Raw genomic sequence first — 17,657 nt, forward strand, 5'->3', positions numbered from 1 at the left:
AACTTAATTTTTTCAATTAAGCATGAAGTGTATTTATTAACTTAATAATATGAAGGCAATGGGTTTGATAACTTTTTACAGTGTACTAATGCCCAACACTGAATATCACATGGTCCTCAGTCATTGGATGGTTATTTTGCCTTAAAACAGAAAATATGTTACAATCGACCTCAAAGGTCATCATGACATAGACGAAGAGTTACTTCAATTTACTTCTCTTTCATTAGCTACTCTGTTCTGGTCTGTAATTTAGATTTTCTTCCACAGTATCAAAGGTTTAGAAAATATTTTTGTTCAAGTACAAATGATGGCTTCCCCCCCTCAGAAATATGTGGCCTAGTCCCTTGTAACACTTTAACTTCTAGAATTTGTGTGTTTTCACTGATGGGCATACTGTATTGTGTAAGGTTACTACATGATGAAGCCAACACGTATGTCAGTAACATGACAATCACCCAACTGGAAGTCAATCAACAGCATTCCATATATGAAACCTATTTCTTACAAGTATTTGTCAGTATATCCAGTGTGAATATATTTGAATTGACTATTTTATTGATATTGTCATTTCAATTATTGTTGTTATTATAATTATTCTATTGTTAAAGGACATTCTGCTCCTGTATGTTGACTGTACACCAAAGTAAAAAAAAAAAATCTTTTGATACATATATGTTTTGCGTTGTTTTTCTTTGTGACATGTAGTTAAAAGTTATATCATCAAGGTTATGAAGTCATAGAAAACTGGAAATATCAGACTATTTTAAAATAGTGCTTTACGGGCCCTGAAATAATAGAATCTTGAGTCATTTGCATTTACCTTTATTTACAATACTTAATCTGTTAAAGCTAAAAATTAATGAATTAGTGAAAAGGTTAACAAATTAATAAGTCATTTTATACAATAGAATAATTAGAATATAATTTTAATATAAAAACACAAATACTATATAATTCATATTTAATTAAATACACTTGTGTAATGTATAATAATAGCCTATAATGTTCGAATATGCAGTGCAACACTTTCAGGTTCATAGTGTTGTCTGTTTTTTGCACTGTAGGGGACGCTGAAGGGCTTGTATTTCAATAATTGTTCACGGCTGCTGAGACAAATTACGTCCAGCTCCCCCTCTCTGGACGTAATGGGTGAACCTTGACCTACCCCAGCTCCATGTCTATTGATATAACGGATGGAGTGGAGGGATATGGTTATGTGTAAGGTTAGGGTGTGGATGGACCTTCTAGCTCCACACATTACATTACATTCCCAGATTACATTCTAAGAGGGGGGGGGGCTGGACGTCACGCTCCACCCATTGGTTCTGCAGTGAACAGCCTCTCCATCACTCGCATCTGGAGCGGAGGAGGAGGCAGGCGCGTCACCGAGCGCATCTTTGAGGAGCGCGCAGGCACAGAAGAAAACATCCTACAGCTCGGCCACCCATTCAGCTGGAGGATCGGCCTGAAGAAATTCATGGAAATTAAATAGATTTTCATTCCCTTTGCTTTTTATTTTTTGTTTTCTGATCACAGCCAAGACAATGGACTTCAAAATGGCCGAGATTACCAATTTAAAACCAACCTACGGTAAGTGAATGGGTCTATCTAGCTATATTTACGTGATGGGCTTTTAACTGAATATGTATTGTATAACGTTAACTGCGATTGTGTTACTTGGCTAAATGATTCGGCATAAGTATTAATTTACTTTGGAGCCCGATTTTAGATTTATATTTTGTTTGAAATAGCTTACTTATTCTGAGCAGTGTTTTCTGGGTAGGCTAGGCTATGTTAGGTGTAGCCTTTAACCTGTTTACCACTTTATATTATGTATAGCCAAGGCTAGGGCAAGTTATTTTGGTAATAAGTGATAATAAAATAAATAGGCTACCGAAATTCGTAATTTTCATCAACCAATTGTAAAGTGCAGCTCGGAAACAGGCTACGCACATGAAGATGTGATTCACCTGAGACAGATTAAGTGTGTATGTTGGCTACACACATGATGCGTCATGTGACGGTTTATTTCATTTGAATAAGTCTCAAAGTAGCTATACATTTAGACCTACTTATCTAAGGAAAGTCGCGTTTAGATACACCAAACTCTCGCATCTCTGAAGACACTGCGTGTATGACGTCATGTCTTGTTCGAGGCGTCAGCTGGATCAGTTTGTGCCCTTAGTCCCTTACCTCAATAGCTTACATCATGTATTATAGCTAGGCTATATTCATAATGCTTTATAATACAATCTGTATTGCGATATTAGGCCTATATGTTTTCAAAAGTGATGGTAACCACAGTCAAATTATACATTACTTGCCTATTCCTGTATAGTGAACACATGATGATATCATATATTACTATTTAAAGGTGCCTATTTTAAGCTAATATTAAGATTGTGTTGATTATAGGCTGCGTTATATAAGACAATAGGCTATTTCTGTAAAATGCACACATTTATATAAGCTTCAAATCTACCAGTATCCTACATGCTATTTCCATTTTTATAAATGTCAAATTTGTGACATGCCACAAGGCTACTTGCCCTGGTAGCCCAACTCACTAAAATATATACAATTATAAAAAAATAAAATAAAAAAAAGATCAGAAAATCCTGCTCAAAATATTTAGTGAAATCTAAATTACCATGAATCTAATATCTGAGATCAAAATGACATTTTAAGTTGCTCAGTGGTTTTAAAATCATTAAACGTGAGACGTATCAGCCGGGATTATATCACACGCTGGGGGAGGTGGACAGTTTTGGCAGTTTTTGTTTCCTGGTGAATGCGTGTGATGTAGTTTGGGTCAAGTATTTTAGGAACACGTCTGAGGCATCTTGGATCACAACCCACCACGTGGGAGTTGCCTGGAGACAGAATCAGCAGCGAGACGTGTGCTCGAGAAGAAAATAACCACGACTAGTCCACCCAGATAAACACAGATTTAGGGATTCTGAAGCCATGAAGGAAATAAACCCCTTTCAAGTTTCTAGCGATTTATCTGTCCTCTCTTTAAGAGAAAATTCTATATGATGTGACAGGACAGAAAATCAGAACATGTTATATGTGTGTACATGTACGGCTGTGAAGTGGGATTTTGGACGGATGAGATTAGATGGTGGGTAAGGCTATATCAAACACAACACCACAGAAATAGGAACAAAGCCACTAAAACATTGTTGCTTGGAAATCCTGCTGATTGCCTTTATGGAAAAGAAATGTGCATAATTACATTGAATGTAGCCTACACTTTAAATCTTACTTGCAGATATAGCCTATCAATGAAATAAAAGGCCACGTAAATACTTAAAGGGAGTTTAAAAAAGGGGCACTTTGTATTAATGTCAATTTATGAGCTTTACTTTTAAAGTACATTTTAAATCATTATGTTTTAATCTTTTATCGTGCTTTAAAGAAGCTACACTTATTTTGATTTGTTGACGAACATACATGTAAAGTCCTTAATTATAGCCTAATTTTATCTGCACTGTGTATATAAAATTTAATTTACTTTATCATTACAAATATATTTAAATACATGACATACTATTAAAACATTAGGCTACATTTAGTTCACACTTAATAATAGTAGCCTATTGATTCTGTATTAATAAGTACTTTTAAACTGCTAGCTTTGTCGATGACATCAAACAAGCTTGTATATCGCTGTGTCTTAATCAGGTCCGACATGATAAATTGACAAGCGATAACAGATATTGATGCCACAAACCACCAAATATATAATTGTTAGTAGCTTGCTTTCCAGTTTCCCACATTGGAATATCATTGGTCCAAATCCCATTCTACATAACTGTATATTACACTACAACTATGTTGATTTTGTTGCTTCATATAGCATTGTTTCAGTGTGAAAAGACAAATCACTGCTAACAGGGTGTACATGATTGAAAATAGTGAAACAAGAAACTGCATTGATTCTAATTTCAAACTGAATTCTGTCAGATTAAGGCTGTATCAATATGAATCAAAAGTCAAGTCCTCTCAGATAATAACATTACCTTCATTGATTAGGCAGAGAGTCGAATGACCTTGAAGGACATTATTTTAATGGGGAAAATAGAATCAAGAAAGTGCGTTAATATAATCTCTCTTTTGCTTGTTTTATGGATATTCACAGTATAGGGCTGTCAAACGATTAATCTCCTCCAAAATAAAAGTTTGTGTTTACATACTATATGTGGGTGCACTGTGTATAATTATATTGTATATATATATATATATATAAATACACACATGCATGTATATTTAAGATTTTTTTATTTATATATAAAATATTTATATTTCTACATAATATAAATTATATATAAATCTATATATACATGAAAATATTTATTAAATATATACAAGCATGTGTGTGTATTTCTATATAAAAAATATATACACAGTGCACCCATATATATTATGTAAACAAACTTTTATTTTGGATGCGATTAATCGTTCGACAACCCTAATTCACAGTCTTTTTGGGATTACTAATATTGCCAGCAAAAGGACAGCGTGAGTCTGATTAAAAATAATATAATTTTACATAATATTCAGAAATGATTATCTCAGTAGTGCATTTTATTATACACTGTAACTGTTGGTTTAAAAAAGTTAAACCCTTAAATTGATTATTATTATTTTTTTAAAGTGTCCATAAACTTTGGTAATATTTTTTGCTTTGCATTAAATTAAATATATTATTAAATTGTGTAATAGTTATTACATTATTAAATAGTGTTACCACATTTTTGTAGACAGATTTCAGTAGTTCAGAGAGTGTTGAACTACTGCAGAATTTCTGCCATTGTGTCTGTAATGCAGACTGTAATTAGAAATGATGTGAATTTTCATTTGATTAATTGTGGACTGTTATAGCAATTTAAAACTAATCATGTTCCAACTCTTTTTACTAAAAAAAAACATTAATAATTCAATTCGAGGGTTGTTTTTGAAGACTAAGAGTCTTTGAAGAGATGTTCTAGCCTATTTGATCTCAGCTCATCACACATATCTGGTATCTCTCTCTCCTGTGTGTGTAGTAGAGGGTGTGTAAAGCTGCAGTGATTGAACAATGGCTTGATTTATGCGTGTGACTGGTGTCAGAGTGACAAGTCTTCTCTGTCCCTGCTGAAATCCAGCACACAGTGTGTTGCTGCTGCTGGTGATACACATTTTCGCCCCGCTGGTACTGCCATACTACCACTGACAGCAGATATAGAGAGGGAACCGTCTTGATATGGCAGCTAACTAAACCTCTTTGTGGGTGGCGTATAAACAAAATAAAGGGTGAAAACTGAGAATCTGGCAGTGCTGAGCATCATTATTCACACCTGTCCGCTTCGTGACCAGCACATCCTTTTTCCGTAACCTCATCATTTTCCTATCCTGCTTTCTCTTAATTTCTTCTCATCACAAACCCCACCCTGCTGTAAAGCTCAGTGATGACTACAGACAACGGGATCATTTCTCATTTGTAGGCAATTTTGTCCAGCTTATTACTCATGTGGGCTCACACGCAAACACACTTATTTTCAGCACACAGCTGTGTGTGTACTTGTGCAACTCATAATCAGTCGCGTGTTTGGCGCAGGTAATGTATTGGTTTTTTGAAAAATGAGCCGTGCTGACGTACATTAATGTCTGTTGAGATAAGTGCCACACATTGTAGAGCGTTAAAAAAACATGTCTAATTTAAATTTCAATTGTTTTTAAAGAGATGTTTGTCTGTGGAAAAGTTGCCATCACTATGCTATGTGGTTTCTAAGGTCCAATTAGCATATTGTTGCTAGGGTGTTCTGGGTGGTTGCCAGGGCGTTGTTATGTTTAGAGATATTTTAGTGTTTTACTGAGTGGTTGTTAGGGTGTTTGAGGTCATGTTGAGGTTTCATGCTGATTTACAACCCACGTAAAGATGTTAATTCCACGAATAACTGCAATTGCAGATTTCGAACAGAGATGGCGACAAAGAGGAAAAGTTGCGGACTGCAGCTTTAAAAGTAAAACTGTAAATGTGACATTGTTGCAAGGTGCACTTTTTCAAATTGTATTTAATGAAAGTGTGCATTTAAGTGGCCTTTTATTTCATTGATATTATATTATCTGCAAGTACAGTTTTTAAAAAACATATATACTTTTACGTTTTGAAGTACACTACAAAAGCCATTCAAGCGCCCTTCTTTTTCACAAGGGTTTATGGTCTAAAGGAGTCTCTCCTTTAATGTAACTTAAATCTATGGGATTTTGCACACGTAACAGCACTTTTTTTTGTACTTTGCATGATTTGAGTTCTCATTAGTGTAATACTTATGGTAAGGATTTTGTTCAATCCATTACTAAAATATGAGCAACAGTAATAGTATTAACTTGAGTATCCACTGCTAATTGTTATTTCAGAAATGTTTTAGATACTTATTACCTAGTATGTCAGGTTTCAGTTTGAATAGTGACACTAATTTATCATTTATGAAGCAATTGAGTGAGAGCTGAGAAAAATCAGCTGGCGAAATGATTATCTTCCCTCGCTGCTTCTCTCGGAGGGGTCGTTTCTAAGCAACAGTAGCAGCTGGTTTAAAACATGCAGCCAAAAGTGACATCATCTGGCCCAGAATCCCTCTGGGGCGGTTGCAGCGGCGAGGGGTGCATCCTTTGTGTGGACAGAAAAAGGGCGGGGTCGGGTGTTAGTGGTATTAACTAGCGATTTCTTTTTACTTATTAAGTGCCCCCAGTACTAGTGTTATGCACTAAACAGTTTTTAGATATAAAACTCTTCACATTCGATTATCATGAAAACAAATCTCAGAGAACGGTCGACTAGGTACCGATGTGTCATTAGACCAAAGGTTCATTTTGCGCCGGAGTTCTCCTTTAAGGAGGCTGTTGTGTGGAGCAGGAGAGCACATCCTGTTCTCATCAGCTCACTGAACCCGGGCCCAACTTAGAATTCCAATCAGCTCTGACCGGCATGACGAAAGAAGGGGACCTGTTGTTGCCACGGCGACCTGAACACTTCACCACCCGGGCCTTTGGAGTTTGGCAAGAGGAAAGAAAAGATGAGAGAAGTGGAAGGGGCAAAGAAAGAGGGGTGTAAGACTGTGAAATGAATATAACAACAACAAAAAAAGAATAGGGAAGAGTGTCAAGTAAGTAAATGGAGAAATGAACGAGAATGAGACTGCACAGGGAATGGCAAAGAAAATGGAGTCTGTGGCAGTGAATCTATCAAAGAAAGCACTCTTAAAGCTACACTGTGTAACTCTTTTAGTTTATTCTTAGCTAAAAACACTTAGTTATTTCAAAAATATATGTGCTCATTAATGTATATTTACTTCGTTTAAGTAATAAAGTATTCTCGTGAGTGTATAATATGCCATTGAAAATACGTACGGGTAAGCGGTCGCCATGTTGCCCCTCCATCTTAAAAGTGCATTAGCCAAAGAGGGACATACCCGTTAATTCAAGCTTCGCCTTTCGCGTTTACGTTTGAGTTAACACTCATGGACGAGGTCGAACTGGAAGCCATGTTAATCTTGGCCTACATTGGCCACCGTAGGAGTTAAAACGAAATCGGAATTGAGAGGAACAGAAACTAATATTTACTGGATGGTCTTATATCTTTACACCACTAGATGGGGGTAAAAATCACACTGTGTAGCTTTAAAACTTACCATGCTACACACAAAATGAACGAGTCAGTTTCCAAGTTAACATGAAATGCTCCATCTCTAAACCAATAGGTAATATCTTTCTAAAACAATACATTTTCTGGTGATGTCAGCTATTGGCCGTGCAAGCTTATTGGTTAACCAGTGACCAAATAGCTATTTTGGCATTTGTCTAAGCTAATGTTGTAAGTTTTTATATTCATATCAATAGTTCATGCAGGCCATACTCCCACAAAATGAGATTTGTTCCCACAAAACACCTACTTTTGTTGAACTAACAGATCCCAATTAATAAAGCAAGATGGGTGGTGGTTGTTTCATTTTGTCCTAGAGCCATGTGTAGAGCCCTCCGGACAATGGCATGCTACTTTGACTGTTATCAAAGGTGTTTGGGCAAAGGGAGCCCACAGTGTGATGTTTTCTAATTGAATGCCCTGCAGCATAGGGCAAAAAAAGAGAAAACCTGCCTGCTCTGCTTAAGCTTGTTATGGTCTGTTTCTGACATTTGAAAGTTTCAGGGGAATTGTTTTAATGAGCCAGGTTTGACAAATGACCAGATTCTGTTGGTAGTGTCAGTTTTGTCACCTGTAATGAAACAGAAGAGATGTCTGGGTGTTGAGATTAGGTCTGTGTGAAAAACAGAAAGCTCCATCTAGGTGAATGTTACTGCTGTGCTGGATCTTCTCATGGGCTGTAATAAAGAATCTGTGATCATAAATATAACTGCTGTGCTCAGCATCAGCCACATTAGATAGCAAATGGTTGTGAAGCAAGGAGTCATGAATTAAACAGGAAAAAATCCAAGGTGCAGCCAAGAGCAAGAATTATCCTGCAATATACCCAGAAAATTGTTGTCCATTACCACGGATCATTTCAATGGCCTACCTAGAAAGCTCATTTTTATCTCTCTCACACAAACAAGTGTAGTCCATACATTTTTTTTCTTTTTCTTTTTTTTTTCAGTTTTTTTCATTTGCATGTTTTTGCATTTGCTGGTACTGACCTGAAGCGCCGCTGCTGTTTTTCCATGTTCTCTTCCCTGTCACTCTCTTTTCTAACCGGGTCAGTCGGCCATTGGTGTCCATGTTTGTTGTTCTGTTTAATTCACTTTCAGACCAGATGATTTTCTCTAGAAACCTCATTCAACTCCACATCACCCACGTCTCTGTGTGTGAACGTGGGCCACAATTAAATTATGAGTTGTGCACAGTATTTAGTTAGATTTAGTTACAGTCCTGCAGCAGTAATGATGTTTTTTTTTTTGGATCCACATTGTGATTGTGATATTTTTCTATGTAAAAATACTTTCAGCATAACTTGAAGTTTGATAATGTTGTTCGTTCTTGTTAAAGGGATTTTTTTTTGGAAATAGGCTTATTTTACAACTCCCTCAGAGTTAAACAGTTGAGTTTTACCATTTTCGAATCCATTCAGCCGATTTTCTGATATTTAGAAGAATATCAGTAACCAGACAGTTTCTGGTCTCATTGACTTCCATAGTATATTTTTTTCCTACTATGGTTGTCAATGAGACCAGAAACTGTCTGGTTACTGATATTCTTCTAAATATCAGAAAATCGGCTGAATGGATTCGAAAGCGGTAAAACTCAACTGTTTAACTCTGAGGGAGTCGTAATATGAGCCTATTTCCAAAAAAAGTGGAGTATCCCTTTAAAATGATGACTTATTTTGTCTAAAGATTCATGACAAATGACAAGACAAAATATTTTCTAATTGTCCATTAAAATATAAACAACACACTACAGACAAAAAAAAAATAAAAAGATGGCCTTGCCCAAGTTCAAGTATATTTATTTAGTAATTGAATCACTTTGCTCTTAATCGCATTGCTTTGCTCAGTTTCTGCAATATTCTGGCTTCTTAAATCTGCGGTCTGATGGTAGAAACTGTTTCTGTGCTTTTCTTTAAGAACATTTATTTATTTAGCCTATTCAAGGTCACAGAAGGTAGTTTGCTTTATTACTGTATGTTGTAGGGTCCCAACATGCAAACTGAAGCATTGAGATATTTTATAAAGACAGTCCACTTCGCTTACACTGGCAGGAGCCATCTCTGGAAAACAGTCTCGACTAGTCAAACCACGAACACCGTTCATACAATTCAGACGTGTTCGTGGTTTCGACTTATCGAGACTGTTTTCCAAATATGGTGCCCCCTGTATACATGAAGTGAACTGTCTTTATAAAGTATCTTATTAACCGGTCTGTACACTTACAAAGTTCTCAATGCTTCGTTTTGCATGTATGGACCCTCATTATGGTATTGTGTTAGTATGGGGCTATTTTGAGCCTTGTTAGTGGTATTAACTAGCGATTTTGATTTTTCATTACCCCATATACTAGTAAGTTATACGCTAAACGTTTTTTAGAGATAAAACTTTTTACATCTGATTATCATAAAATCTCAGAGAAAGGTTGACTAGGCACCAATGTGTTATTGCTTTCCCACAAGAGGTGAGGTCTAATGTCTTGTCTTTGTCTCCTTCAGATGTGTCCCCAGTGCTGGCAGGTTTTCTGGGTGCAGGGGTCTTGGTCGTCTCCGTGACGGTGGCTGTTTTCCTCTGGACGTGCTGTCAGCGGCGATATCGTCAAATGGCAGGTGCATACAAGCTGACCAGCGGCCCCTACGACCCACCCGTTGACCCCCCCTACAAGTTCATCCACATGCTCAAAGGCATCAGCATCTACCCCGAGACCCTCAGCAACAACAAGAAGATTGTACGGGTGGGCCAACGCTCAGGATCAAGTTCCTTGTTAAGAGAATGGAGTCGTGGATCCCGAAACGGTCAAGTGCTCCTTGTGGATGCAGATCCTGAAGGTGGTACCACGCACCTACAGATGAACCACCTGGTCCCACCTATGGGTCCTCCCAGACTGGAGAGGGCGCTGCCCATCCGGGCAGACTACTGTTGCATGGAGAGCAGCTCAGGAAGCAGCAGCGAAGCACCCAGTAAAACGGCATCACCCTACAGTCTCAGCTCGCCCTCTCTGGGAACGCTCAGTCTGGCCATTGACTACAACTTCCCCAAGAAGGCCCTCGTCGTCACTATCGTAGGAGCGCAGGGACTCCCTGCGGTGGACGAACAGGCGGGCAGTTCTGACCCCTACGTGAAGATGACCATCCTACCGGAGAAGAAGCACCGGGTGAAGACACGTGTACTGAGGAAGACTCTGGAGCCCGTGTTTGACGAGACGTTCACCTTCTACGGCATCCCGTACAGCTTGCTGCCCGAGCTCACGCTGCACTTCCTGGTGCTCAGCTTTGATCGCTTTGCGCGAGATGATGTCATTGGGGAGGCGGTCGTCCCGTTGGTGGGCGTAGACCCCAGCACGGGACGAGCCCATATCACCCAGCAAATCAGCAAGAGGAACACACAGGTGAGTGTTTCTTATACTTGCACAGGATTGTGGGATATCTTAGGTCACGTACACACTGTACAGTTTTAGGACTGACAACCCAGCAAACACAGAACGTTCCCGAATGGTCCCATGAGGTTATTTTTTTGGGAACCAAACAAGAACGTTATAGAAGCGTTCCATGTAGGTTATTTTTAGGTTCCTTTTTAATAACGTAAGGAGAATGTTCCGAAAACGTTCCGTTAACCTTAAGGGAAAGTTCTAGGAACGTTATGGAAACCAAAAACTAACGTTCCCAGAACCTTAATGTGTTTGCTGGGAATCAACTAACGTAACGGAACACGAGTCACTCTTTAAATTGTGATGATTGACACCATGGTGACCACAGCAAAGTTCTAGCATCTTGTGTGTTTGGTATCAAGTATTTTTGACCGAAATAATATTTCATCGACTAAAGACTAATTTTTTGTAAAGGGGTGCAAGTTGCGATATTTTAGTCTTGTTTTCATATAGACCATTTTGCGAGATGTGAACAACACTGGTCCAGAACCACTTCCTGTTTCAGTTTTTTAACACTACATAAACGTTGGAATAAAATACAACCAACAGAACATATGCAACTGAATCAAAAAGTTAAACACATATTTAAGATGTTTTCTTTACATTTGAAATAAAGAAACCATTTACAAACTGAAACAGGAAGTGCTTCTGGACAAGTGTTGTTTACATCTTGCAAAATGGTCTATAAAACATTTGGATTTGTTTCTGTCTATTTTGGGCTTATTCTTATAGCAAAATCAGGCCATAAGAACGTGTTAACGCTCATACCTCGTGCCCTGTGATTTTTTTGCAGAATTTTTGTAGAATGCAATTGATCATACTTCTGTAAATCACAAAACTTTGTGTGTACAGGACAGGACTAAAAGGTGAATTGACAAACGAATTTAGTTGCAGTGTGTATGTGGCCTTAGATGTCTGTAATCTTCATAAAACCACACTTAAATCATTCTGAAGCATGAAAACATCAGTATTGGGTGCTGCTGGCGCTGCAAACGGCATCATATTCCTCGGCTGTTATTCGATGCAGCAATCGTTAAACTTAATCTTTCCCATGAGATGGCTGCTGGAACCTTTATGGATCTCCCTAGATGTTTTACGGTTAGCGGCAGTCATTGTGAGTGAAAGGCTTTCTCCAGATTCTCTAGACATAAACCAATATATTAGGAAATAAGGTAAAAGAAAAGATTTTGAGATCTTTGCCCCAGGTTAAGTGTGCCTGTGTTAAGTTTTAGAGTGATAGTGCTGCTCTAGGTTTTGAAAAGTGACTTTTTGCCTTATTGTGAGGTAGGGCTGCACGATATATCGCACCTTCACCTGCTTTCAGATGGACGACAAGTGTTAAAGTTAATGAGATAATTAAGTGATTAATTTAGTGATGATTGAGCATTATTGATGATAACAAGCAGAATCACTGAAGGAGAAAATCTAAAATTGTAAGCCACCGTTATGGCGATCAGTGTCTCCTTTAGTTGGGCTCTTGATCCTTATACTTTAAGTTTAAATTTTGCTTCTCTGCTGTTATTGATTTATTAAAGTCAAATGAACAAAGACAACTGTGGTCTGATAGTGTTGGTTATGTTTTGACATAATCATACTGTGATCTTGAAAAATGAAACTCATTCAGACGATTTGGTTTAACTTGTTAGCAACAGTTTAGTGGTTCTACAGCATAATCCATATTTTTCTTATAATACAAAACATGTAATAAACATTATTCTGATCAAATCATTTTAAATGCATTTATTTAGAAACACAGATATCAATAATTCAATATTAGATATCATATAATATTAGATAACAGAGGTTTAGATGTTGATATTTTATTAAAAATAATAGTTTGGTTTGATGTCACCATTATGGTGATCAGTATGTGCTTTAGTCGGGCAGTTTGACAATGTTTTATTGCTAGTTTTGTCTCTCTACTGGAACTGTTTGTTAATATGAGAGCAACGAGAGAAAGATGATGATGATGATGATGATGATGATGATGATATAATCAATATGTTCAAGATGTTATATTATGTTGCTGTATAGCATTGTGCTCCTTACATGTATGGGCTGGGCTTTATGGGTGGTGAGAGCGTCTATTGATCCATGGCCCATTACAGTGGCATTATGCAGACAGAGAGTGTAGCCATAAAGGTTACAGACTGCAGGGAGGACATCCGTCAGTATAACCATTTTGAAACTAGCCATAATACTCACATCATTAGCAATGATACTCACAAACAAAACAACAAGCATATCTTCAGTTATTCTGTGCTTCTGTAGTTTCTTACCCCTGTTCACAGATGCTATTGATTCCTTTTATTGATGGAAATTGTGTTCCCTGTAACCACTTGTGATTGTAGTTTGGTCACTGGTGTTTTACCTACTGAATATACAGTTTGGGGATGTTTTTGAAAGAAGTTTCTTGTGCTTACCAAGGCTGAACATCCCCTAAAATGATATAATATTGTATTTTGTAATAATAACAATTTGAAATACCAATTTTTTTAATTGTATACATTTTAAAATGTAATTTATTCCTGTTTGAAAAACTGAAACTTTCCAATCTTCAGTGTTGCATGATAATTTACATATCATTGTGATATCCTGATTTGTTGTGAAACATTTTCATTATTGTCGGTTCTTTGAATGAATAGAAATTTGAACGGTATATCTTTGAAATAAAAATCTTTTGTAACATTATAAATCTTACTGATTGCTAAAAGCATTTATTTGGCGCACTATTGCTTAAAATCAAGTGGTTTCAAGTGGAATGCTCATTGTTATTTTAGTTATTAGTGATTTTTCCTTATACTGGCATCTGTTAAGTCTCAGAAAAAAAAGGTACAAAAGCTGTCACTAGGGCGGTACCTTTTCAAAAGGTATACTTTTGTACCTAAAGGCTGCATATTGGTACCTTAATGGTACATATTAGCACCTAAAATGTACCATTAAGGTACCAATATGCACCCTTTAGGTACAAAAGTGTACCTTTTGAAAAAGTACCGCCCCAGTGACAGCTTTTGTATCTTTTTTTCTGAGAAATCAGTGACAGTTACACTCCACTGTGATCACACGCACATTTGACTACCTTGAAATATACTATAATTTGTGATCACAAAATATTTTGAACCTCTTTTATAGCTATATTTAAAGCACTGAAGACAGATAACAGGTGTAAAATAAGGCTTAGTAAACACTTTTTGAAATAGAGAGAGTGAGAGAGCACGGTTGAGTTATTATGAAGGCTTTGCAACCATTTTCACTCACACAAACACAAGTAGAACTGCTAAAAGTGGTTGCATAACATGTAATCCTAGTCTAATACACTGCTGTATTTCCATCAAAGCAGGAACAATAGCATTATACGCGATGTTCATAATCTCATTCTCTCTGGCCATAGGAAATCTTAAGTGCTTGGAGGCAAATAAGTATTTGAGCTTGTGTAAATCAGTACACAGAATATGCAGAGTAAGCTTGTTCAAATCAGAGAACTTCCTGTCTGCTTTATATGTACTCGTCTATAGAGAGAGTATCTTAAATTGAATCAGTGCACTATGGCTCCAAAGACAGGAGCATTAGGGTGTTGGCTGGGAGTGGTGGACAATCGATTCCGCCAAGAGAAAGACAGACATGCAGAGAGAGAGAGAGAGAGAGAGAGAGAGGATAATAGGAGAGAAGGAAGGAGAAAAAGCTCAGGAAACAGATGGGGTGCAGTTTGTGCAGTGAGAGAGATGGGTGATTATGAGGAGTGAGTGACATACTGCGGCAGTGGCATGCTTGTTACGCTCGCTTAGTTTCATGGAAGAGAAAGAAAATGAATGTGAGCAGAATAAGAGGAGCTAGGGTGATCAAATTCGTAGGTATTTGTTTTAACCTTCAAATAGTCTTCGTTTCCTGTTTACATTTCTGGGCTTCGGGTTCTATACGACCCCATCAATTGATTGAGTAATTGTACAAAAAAATATAAATTTTTAATCATACAAATAATATATCTTTTTTGTTTTGTTTTGTTTACTTCTCATCTATTCATTAATGCGGTGATTTGGGAGATATAAAGTACTTTTGTGTCCATATACCACACAATTCCTCAACTACACCATTAGCTTGCATATGTAATATTATTTTTTTAATGATACATTCCATTAGGCCTTAATTTCTGTGTACACATTTTCAGATTTGTATTTATTTATTTATTTATTTATTTTTTTTGACACATGAAGAAAATAGTTCGTTAGAGATCATTTTAGCTCAGTCCTGTGTGATCATCACCGCAGGTCATCTCGGGTGGCTCGTCATCACTATGATCCTTAGTCATTTATCTGATGGACTTTTGTGTGTGCTTAGCACTGTAAAAAATATTTTCAAGATTTGTTATCACAACATATTTTCTTTTGTCAAATCAACTTTATAATAATTTATTTAGTTGAGATAACTTATTATTTTGAGTTTCTGATGGTTAAATTAATCTACTTCATTGTATTAACTCACTTTTTCCAGTTCAATCAACTTAAAATTTTAAGGCAACCCAGGGTACTTACTTTTTAAGTTAAACCATCAATATTTTTTTACAGTGTATAAGCATTTGTTCAATTTCTCTTCTGTTTCTCCATAGTGTGAAAGTCGGGGGGAATTGCTGGTCTCACTGTCCTACCATCCTGTTACTCACAGGCTTAATGTGGTGGTCCTTAAGGCAAAACATCTGCCAACCATGGACATCAGTGGTCTTTCAGGCAGTAAGTGCACATATACACACAAATACACACTCTTAAAAATAAAGGTTTCAAATATTATATTTTGGGTTCCCCAAAGAACCTTTTTAGTGATATTTTGGGTTCCCCAAAGAACCTTTTTTTTTTTCTTATTGTGAAGACCATTTTAATAATCTGAAAAACTTTTTCCACTATAAAGAAAAGATGGAATGGAACGGTTACATGGATGTGAAATGTTCTACAAAAATCTTTATTTTTAAGAGTGAAGATACTCAAATAACCCCATTAGTACAGAGACGTATTGCATTCACTTGAAGAAAAAAAAAATCTACTCTGTTTTTCTAATTTAACGAGTTAATTTTTCATGAGAACATTTTTTTTGCTCTGTTTTTCTGAATTAATGAGTTAATTTTTCATGAGAAAAAATTTTTTGCTCTGTTTTTCTGAATTAACTCGTTAAAAAAATTCCATGAAAAATTAACTCGTTAATTCAGAAAAACAGAGCAAAAACTTTTTTTCTCATGAAAATTAACTCATTAATTCAGAAAAACAGAGCAAAATATTTTTTTTTTCTCATGAAAAATTTACTCATTAATTCAGAAAAACAGAGTAAAAAAAATGTTACATGAAAAATTTACTTGTTAATTCAGAAAAACAGAGCAAAAAATTTTTTTCTCATGAAAAATTAACTCATTAATTCAGAAAAACAGAGCAATTTTTTTTTCTCATGAAAAATTAACTCGTTAATTTATTTATCTTGTCTACCTACAGACCCTTACGTTAAAGTGAACGTCTTCTACGGACGCAAGCGTATAGCCAAGAAGAAGACGCATGTCAAGAAATGCACACTCAATCCCGTTTTCAACGAATCCTTTATCTACGATGTTCCTGCTGAGCTAATGCCGGACATCTCTGTGGAGTTTCTGGTCATTGATTTTGACCGCACAACGAAGAATGAGGTTGTGGGTCGTCTGGTTCTGGGTGGTCAGAGCCCCGTTCCATCAGGGGTGACTCACTGGAGGGAAGTCTGTGACAACCCAAGGCGGCAAATTGCCAAATGGCATAACCTTACAGAGTACTAGTGTCTGGCCAAAACATTGGGAAAGCAAAGTGTATTATTCCACTTCCTTTCTGTCAGCCCCTCTATAGAAAGAAGCCCATTTAACAATCTCACATATTCCCTATATAGATAGGTGAATGAGTGGATGAGTATGTGTGTCAGAACAAAGGACCAGGAGCAGTCTAACAGAACCACTTAGGAAGTTATCTAATAAACTTATAGCAAAAAAAAAAAAAACTCAGTCATAGAAACAAGAAGAAGAAAAAAAGTCAATTATGGCTCTGAATACCTGTATGAGAGTTATATGCTTAGAGCCTTTCACCAGTATACACAATATACATACACTACCTTCAATTAGCCGCATGCTTGAGGTAATGAGACACTTTTATATTTAGCATAAAGGAGGGCGGTAAGAAAAAGGAAAATAATGTGGTGAATTTTTCACAGTAAATGCGGATGAATGGACGCCATCATGAACATTTTTGCTAACATGCTAATATTTACCACAGAAAGAAAGGTAGAAATATGGCTATTATTTATATCCATTTAAAAAGTTTTTATTGCTGTCTTAGTCTTTTGATGACGCTGAAAAAACAAAACGAACAAAATAATAAAACTTTAAATATCTGTTAAACAAAACTTGGTTTTTAAAGGAGAGTTTTCAGCCAACCACCAAATAAAAAAATATAGTGATCTTCAGCTCAGGATTAAAAATTAATTTCATTTATGAAAGCACTCTAATGTTACATACAGTAAAGCCAGTCTACACTGTCTCAATGCTGTAGCT

The 17,657-nt window shown here is 36.6% G+C and overlaps 1 protein-coding gene across 1 annotated transcript; it reads left to right on the forward strand.

The window, feature by feature from the left end:
- The first annotated feature begins 1,368 nt into the window (after positions 1 to 1,368).
- On the forward strand, positions 1,369 to 17,167 carry syt11a (synaptotagmin XIa). The gene is made up of 4 exons (XM_039681248.2): positions 1,369 to 1,590; positions 10,182 to 11,071; positions 15,714 to 15,834; positions 16,582 to 17,167. The coding sequence occupies exons 1-4, from the start codon at positions 1,545 to 1,547 to the stop codon at positions 16,890 to 16,892; spliced, it is 1,368 nt and encodes a 455-aa protein (XP_039537182.1). The 5' UTR covers positions 1,369 to 1,544; the 3' UTR covers positions 16,893 to 17,167.
- Positions 17,168 to 17,657: the final 490 nt, after the last annotated feature.

The sequence above is a fragment of the Pimephales promelas genome, chromosome 18, assembly GCF_988280905.1.
Source record: "Pimephales promelas chromosome 18, fPimPro1.hap1.1, whole genome shotgun sequence".
In the NCBI taxonomy this organism is placed as follows: Eukaryota; Metazoa; Chordata; class Actinopteri; order Cypriniformes; family Leuciscidae; genus Pimephales; species Pimephales promelas.

What these genes read in the sequence shown, in the direction of transcription:
- syt11a (XM_039681248.2), top strand. Translation starts at nt 1,545, where the DNA reads ATGGACTTCAAAATGGCCGAGATTACCAATTTAAAACCAACCTACG. An exon ending in TCAGCAAGAGGAACACACAG is followed by an intron (nt 11,072 to 15,713) that starts GTGAGTGTTTCT and finishes GTTTCTCCATAG; the next exon opens with TGTGAAAGTCGGGGGGAATT. An exon ending in CATCAGTGGTCTTTCAGGCA is followed by an intron (nt 15,835 to 16,581) that starts GTAAGTGCACAT and finishes GTCTACCTACAG; the next exon opens with ACCCTTACGTTAAAGTGAAC.